The sequence below is a fragment of the Chiloscyllium punctatum genome, chromosome 36, assembly GCF_047496795.1.
Source record: "Chiloscyllium punctatum isolate Juve2018m chromosome 36, sChiPun1.3, whole genome shotgun sequence".
NCBI classification, from domain to species: domain Eukaryota; kingdom Metazoa; phylum Chordata; class Chondrichthyes; order Orectolobiformes; family Hemiscylliidae; genus Chiloscyllium; species Chiloscyllium punctatum.
In genome coordinates, this window is record NC_092774.1 from 45,746,384 (window position 1) to 45,753,890 (window position 7,507).

General features: G+C 47.6%; 1 protein-coding gene and 1 long non-coding RNA gene across 3 annotated transcripts; both read left to right on the top strand.

Moving 5' to 3' along the window:
* The first annotated feature begins 482 nt into the window (after nt 1-482).
* LOC140461008 (uncharacterized) lies at nt 483-6,143 on the top strand. Of its 2 annotated transcripts, none has more exons than XM_072555786.1 (2): nt 483-535; nt 1,396-6,143. In XM_072555786.1, exon 2 carries the CDS (start codon nt 1,891-1,893, stop codon nt 2,815-2,817), a length of 927 nt encoding a protein of 308 aa, XP_072411887.1. In that variant the 5' UTR covers nt 483-535; nt 1,396-1,890; the 3' UTR covers nt 2,818-6,143. The 2 variants fall into 2 exon arrangements, with proteins under 2 accessions (XP_072411887.1, XP_072411888.1); XM_072555787.1 differs by having other exon boundaries at nt 1,504-6,143.
* On the top strand, nt 542-6,143 carry LOC140461029 (uncharacterized). The gene is made up of 2 exons (XR_011954458.1): nt 542-959; nt 5,693-6,143. It is a non-coding gene; the product is annotated as an uncharacterized lncRNA (long non-coding RNA).
* Nucleotides 6,144-7,507: the final 1,364 nt, after the last annotated feature.

Consider the following 7,507-nt stretch of genomic DNA (forward strand, 5'->3'; position numbering starts at 1 on the left):
TTTAAAATTCACACAAGCCCGCCACGTGACAGTGCTATGGTTTTACTTGGAAGTGCACTGTGGACGCCAACAGAAGATGCACTTTCAGCTTTTGGTTAAAAATCAGACAACACCAGGTTATAGTCCAACAGGTTTATTTGGAAGCACTCGGTTTCAGAGTGCTGCTCCTTCATCATACTCTACAACCATTTGATGAAGGAGCAGTGCTCCAAAAGCTAGTGCTTCCAAATAAACCTGGTGTTATGTGATTTTTAACTTTTGTACACCCCAGTGCAACACCAGGCACCTCCAAACCATTTCAGCTTTTGGGCTGCGTCACCGTCCCTGAAGGTCCCCCTGGGCAGGGGAGGATGACTCTCTTTACCCTCTCAGGGTGAGTCTATAGGTGGGCTGTACAGGGTGGGCAAAGAGAGGCCCGTACCCATCATGCCCCGCGGTTATGACAAGCCCCCTTTGTCCGCGTCGCGTGTGGCGCATGCGCACCGCCACCGACGACGACGGGGACCGACGTTGCCTTTCGGACGCTCCGCAGCCGGTGAGGGCGTAGCGACTCGGGCGTTTGGAGGGTTGGGGGGCTTGGAATCGGGCTAGGGGACGGAAAAGATTCCGTGAACGCCTTAGTCACGGTCAGGGACTTTCAGGGCAGTTGTTTGCAGCCTCCGGAGGCTTGCGGTGGGTTCTTTCCCTCAAGACGGTAGGACTGAGCCCGCGGCCGCCATCTTGGACCCCGATGAGGGGGGGAGGAGGAGGAAGAGTCAGGCGCATGCGCAGACTCCCCCGGTGAGGTCACTGCAGGTGGGCGGGGCTCCCCGGCGCCCTGGGCGGAAGGGGGCGGGGCTTCTTGGAGCTCCCAGCAGATTCAGGCCGTGCCAGGCTGCAGCGGACGCTTTTGCAGTCCCGGGGCACAGAGGCTGCAGCCCCTGGAACAACTAGCTGAAGGAGCCGCTGTGCATCCTCAGGTACATTTCAGCCCCACGCTGCAATGTGGAAAGGGAGGGGCTGGATGATGTGTGGGGAAGATGGAGGATTTACTCCTTGACCTCCTTCAGGTCCAATCTGTAGCACTTGGGTGGTCAGGACTAACGGGGGGGGGGGGGTTTACAGTTACTGAACGGAGGAAATAAGAGCTGGATCAGGCCGATCAGCTCATCGGGCCTGCCTCGCCTATCAATAAGACTCCACTATGCTGCAATGACAGAGTGTTGACCTCCACGCCCTGTCCTTGCCCAGCTTTGTCCTGGAGAGGGAGTATGCGCAGTTCACGCAGAACGGTTTTGACACTTTTCACAAGTGGTGAGCATGTCAGTGAGCAGATTGTCTCAGAGACGCTGGCAGTGACATTCCGGTTCAGTTAGGAATGTGTTTCCGTTTGTTGCTTCTTTTGTATTCCTTCAGTTTGAGTGAAAACACGAGAGGGAAAAAAGATCATTCCATTGGAACAAGTCTTGCCTGTCCTGAATGTCTTTCATGACTTGATAGTGATGCTCACAGGTCCTTTTTCAGGGGATTAGCTGGAAATGATTTGCAAACAGGAAACTCAGTGGAAGCATCAGGTCAAGATCTTGATTCGTCAGGACCTGAATATCACTGGTCTTTGAATGTGGAAGGAGAAATGTTTGTCTGAACCATCCCAAGGAAAAACTTTTCAAATGTCGGTGTGTCTCGGAAAACAGTGAGACACACAGTCACACCAGTGAGTGTGTTCCAATGAACTGACTGTGGAAAGAGCTTTAATCAATTGCACAGACTGAGAGAGTGTGTTCCAGTGCACTGACTGTGGAACAAAGAGGTATCACTGTTCACAGCCGAGAGAAACCATACAAGTCCTTTCTGCGTGGGTGAAGCTTCAACCTGTCATCCAATCTGGAGAGGTACAAGGATATCCGCACCATGGAGAAACCATGGAAGTGTGTGGAATGTGGGAAGCGATTCAGATTCCCATCCAAGCTTGAAATTCATCAACAGAGTCACACAGGGGAGAGGCCATTCCCTTGTTCTGTGTGTGGAAAGAGATTCAAGAATGAATTTCACCTCGCTGCACATCAAGTGGTTCATGCTGAAACACAAATCTGTAAATGTTCGGATTGTGACAAGAGCTTTGAAAACGCAGGAGGTTTACTAGCTCACCAGCGATTTCACACTATAAAGAGGCCCTTCTGCTGCACTTACTGTGGAAAGGGATTCACTCAGTCATCCAGGCTCACTGAGCATCTACGAGTTCACACTGGCGAGAGACCGTTCATCTGCTCTGAGTGTGGGAAGGGTTTCGCTTGCTTAACTAGCCTCAATTCGCATCAATTTGTTCACTCTGATAACAGGCCATTTCAGTGTTCTTGCTGTGACAAAAGCTTTAAGAGTACAGGCGATCTGCTACAACACCGACGTGTTCACTCCGGCGAGAAGCCATTCATCTGCTTCAAGTGTGGGAAAGGATTCACCCATTCATCTGACCTACTGAGGCACCAGCCAATTCACACTGGAGAGAGGCCGTTCACCTGCTCCAAGTGCGGGAAGGGATTCAGCCAGTCATCCACTCTGCTGAGACACCAGTTAGTTCACACAGATGAGAGACCTTTTAAATGCTCAGATTGCGAGAAGTGCTATAAAAGTTCCCGGGAACTGATGTCCCATCAACGTGTTCATACTGACGAGAGACCGTTCAGGTGCTCCCACTGTGGGACAGGGTTCAGGCAATCCTCTCAACTCACTAAACACCAGCGAATTCACACTGGGGAGAGACCATTTATCTGCTCCCAGTGTGGGAAGGGATTCACTCAGTCATCTAACCTCTGGAAACATCAGCGTGTTCACAAGTAAATACAATGACTGTATTTCCCTGTTGTAGTTTGTGCATTTGGGGTCTGTTTCTGATGACGTTGATAAAATCCAGCGCAATTACAGTGGTTAACGTTCTGATTTAAGTTGTATAAATTAACTTTGCATTAAACCCACAATGTGCTGGATCTTCTTAATAGCCCTATTGATTGTCAGTTTAATTTGAAGGACTTCACCTCTTCCTCTGTCTCCTTCATCCTTATCTCTAACAATAAGGGCGGCATGGTGGCTCAGTGGTTAGCACTGCTGCCTCACAGCACCAGGGTCCCAGGTTTGATTCCAGCCTCGGGCGACTGTCTGTGTGGAGTTTGTACATTCTCCCTGTGTCTGCGTGGGTTTCCTTTGGGTGCCCCGGTTTTCTCCCACAGTCCAAAGATGTGCAGTTCAGGTGAATTGGACATGCTAAATTGTCCATAGTGTTAGGTGCATTAGTTAGAGGAAAATGGGTCTGGGTGGGTTACTCTTCGGAGGGTCGGTGTGGACTGGTTGGGCCGAAGAGCCTGTTTCCACACTGGAGGGAATCTTAAAAGAAACAAATATGAAGAATTCTTGGAGCTTCTCTTGTCAATGCGATTGAGTCACTCAACTGCTCCTTCCCTCTCGTTCACTGGTGCAAACCACTTTATAGTTCTTCCTTGCCTACAAGACCTGAACTCTCCTCTTTGATTACTTCCCTCCCACTGCACCTCATGCCCTGTGAGATCATCTTGTCCACAGGACCAACCTTCTGCTCAATAATCTGATTCCTACTAAACTGCTCTCTCAGGCTCCTTCAAATCACCCACTCTGACACAGACGAATCCTTAACCCCACTTTTCTTGTAAACTGCTGGCTCATCTCCAAGCTCTCTTTCCTCTCCAAAGTCCCTATCTTTCTCAGAACTCCACATGTAAATTCAGGTTTCTGTCCCTGCCACTGCAGCAAAACGATTCCTTGCAAAGCCTCAAGCAACTTCATGTCATCCAATCACACTGCATTGTGATACAAACCATACACACTCACTCAGATCAGATCTTACTCAACTAGAAAAGCTGCAGCAAATTATAAGACATGAGAAATACAGACAATAGTAGTTCTGTTCTGACCCTCGGGCCTGCTCCACCATTCAACAGGCTCATAGTTGATCTGGCAATTTTTTACATCCACTTTCCTATCTTTTCCTTGTAACCCTTGATTTCCCTACTGATCAAGAATCTATCGATCTCAACCTTAAATATGCATAAAGACCCTGCCTCTCCAGCTGTCTGTTAGAGACAAAAAAAACCCTGCAGATGCTGAAATCCAAAGTAGACGGGAGGAGGCTGGGGGTGGGTGGAGGGGCTGCTGCCGATAAAAGGGTTGGCTGGAGCAGGATGGTGAAATAAGGACAGGTGAAGACAGGCAGAGGGTACGACCTGGTTTGTCAATGGGAATCGTCAATTCTCCAATTTCAAATAACCTCCCTTCCCTTGCCCTGACTCCCTACCCAGCCCCTCCTGCTCCTTGCCACCAATGGGATTCATTCCTCCCATTGACCAACCAGATTGTACCCTCTACCTGTCCTCACCTCACTTTATCTGCAGCTCCCCCTTACACCCACCCTCAGTCCTGAAGAAGGGTTACACTCGAATCGTCGACTTCTGCACCTCCTGATGCTGCCTGGCCTGCTGTGTTCTTCCAGCCTCCTGCCTGTCTACTCCACAGCTCCACTGAACAGGGCAAGGAGCTCCAATGACTCAACCCTCAGAGAAGAAATTTCTCCTTGTCTCAGTCTTAAATTGGTGCCTCTTTATTCTGAGACTATACTGTCTGGTCCTAGGTTCTCCCATGAGGGGAAACATCCTCTCGCATTTGCCCAGTAAAGTCACTTGAGAATCTTTTATAATTCAATGAGATCACCTCTCATTCTTCTAAATTCCAGAGAGTAGATTCTCAACCTATTACGCCATTGCTCATTAAGACAACCCTTCCATACCGAACATCATCTTAGTGAACATTCTCTGAACTGACTCCAATAAAACAAAGTACTTTTTAAAATTGGGAGATCAAACCTGCTCATAATACTCCAGATGTGGTCTCAGCAGCATCTTCTACAATTGCAGTAAGACTTCCCTATTCTTATACGCCAACCTCCTTGAAATAAGAGGGGGTTGGCAGCATGGCACCAGGGACCCGGGTTCGAGCAGCCTCGGGGCGACTGTCTGTGTGGAGTTTGCAAGTTCTCCCAGTGTCTGTGTGGGTTTCCTCCGAGTGCTCCAGTTTCCTCCCATAGTCCAAAGCTGTGCAGATTAGGGTGAATTGGCTGTGCTAAATTGCCCGTAGTGTTCAGGGATGTGTAGGTTAGGTGCATTAGTCAAGGGTAAATAGAGGGTGGGGGAATGGGTTTGGGCGGGATACTGCTCGGACGGTTGGTGTGGACCTGTTGCGCTGAAGGGCCTGTTTCCACGCTGTCGGGATTCTCTGACTGTATCACTAACATTCGTACCTGTCTTCACCTATCCCCACTTCACTACCCTGCCCCCACTACTCCCTTTATCTGCAGCTCGCCTACACCCACTCCCAGTCCTGAAGAAGGTTTACACTTGAATCGTTGACTTTAGCTGATTATCTGCTCTTTATCAGCTGTGTGCTCGCTTTCTGTGCCTCATGTATAAGTATCCCCAACTCCCTTGGTATTGTGGCTTAAATTATACTCTGTTCTTTTGTCCTCCCTTCCAAAATTAACACCTTATATTTTCCCACACAATGCGCCATTTGTCAACCTTTTGCCGACTGAATCTGAAATGAAATCAGGTGTGGCATGAGGTAACTGAAGAATGTCAGTATGTTAAAGAGATTGTGGCAACTTTGGGTGGCTTTAAACAGTTCTCTGTTACAGACATGAAGGACATGATTTAGAAGTCTGGTCAATACCGGTGTCTAAGAGTGTGGTCTAAGAGTGAGGATTCCCGATGAAGGGATCAAAACGTCGATTCAATTCCTCCTTAGACGCTGCCTGATCGGCTGTGCTTTTCCAGCACCACACTCTTCAACTTTGACCTCCAGCATCTGCAGTACTCACTTTCTCCCAATACTGGTGCCTGTAGAATGCAGTAAGTAATATCTTGTGTGCGCAATGTTCTAGAGCCTTGTATTGAAGGACCTTTGCAATTTATATAACGTGAGCTACAAAGTATTGTTTGAAATATCAGTTGTATTTGATTAGACACATTTTGAAAAAGATCGATCTGGATCTGCCTCGCTGATAGACATAATATGGGACACTAACAGTTTTTGAATGTTGAGAAATTAGGTTTATACCATATTAAATAAAAATAAATGTATGCTTACCTGTAAAGTTAATTATTATTTGTTAAGAATAATGCTCAGAACTTTATCCACCCATACTCACCCACCTCCTGGGACTCTGCCTTTTGTTTTCTACTTGGTTGCCAGAGTTTCATTTGGATAGACAAATATAATCCCTGTGCGTTCAAAATTACTAATCTGTCTTGAGCAAAATATACGTTATGTAAGTTTTAGTCTTCACCTGTCTCCTGTCAGTTGCAAAGCTCTTACATGTGCCATGATTATCTGTTCCAAGACAAACAGAAACTTTGCAAAGATTTCTGGCAAATCCTTAAAACTGGGTGCTCCAGTTTCCTCCCACAGTCCAAAGGTTTGTAGGTTAGGTGGATTGGCTGTGCTAACTTGCCCCATGTTGTTCAGGGATGTGCAGGTTGGGTGGATTATCCATGGTAAATGAGGGGTTACAGGGATAGTGTGGGGGTAGGTGTGCGTGGGGTGCTTTTCAGATAGTCAGTGCAGACGTGATGGGCCAAATGGCCTGTCTGTTCTGTAGAGATCCTATGACTTAATTATTATCTCTGGAAACCGTTCGTATCTCCTTTGTTAAATGCCTTTCCACCTATATTTTTTGTTGTCTGCAATTTTGACATTTGCTTCCTTCCTCCAAGTTATTAGCTTATATTGTGAACAGCTTATATTGGGCGGTGCGGTGGCACAGTGGTTAGCACTGCTGCCTCACAGCGCCAGAGACCCGGGTTCAATTCCCGCCTTCAGGCGACTTACTGTGTGGAGTTTGTACATTCTCCCCTGTGTCTGCGTGGGTTTCCTCCGGGTGCTCCGGTTTCCTCCCACAGTTCAAAAATGTGCAGGTTAGGTGACTTGGCCATGCTAAATTGCCTGTAGGATTAGGGGCAGGGGTAAATGTAGGGGAATGGGTCTGGGTGGGTTGCGCTTCAGTGGGTCGGTGTGGGCTTATTGGGCCAAAGGACCTGTTTCCACACTGTAAGTAATCTAATCTAACCTGCAGGAAAACAACTGCAGCAACTGAAGGCACTGATGGAGTGATTAAAATAAGGAATGAAGGACGTGGTAATGGTGCTCCATGTAAACCAGTGAAATGGTGAGCTAGCCTTTGTGATATGGAAAGGAACAAGAGCTGGAAGATGCTATATTTAAGACATTTCGCATGTTCTTTAAAAAGTATACATAGTATTTAGCTAAACTCCCACGTGCACACTTTTATGAATTCCAATTTTTAGGCCAGACCTTCCCGTCACATCTACCTGTTGCATATTGTGGGGTTTACTCAGAGGTAGAGATAGGCTGCTCAGATCCCTGGTCTCACTCCTTAAATGCTTTTAGTCTCCACTCTGTTTTTCAACCTCTGACGATCCAGATAAAGATT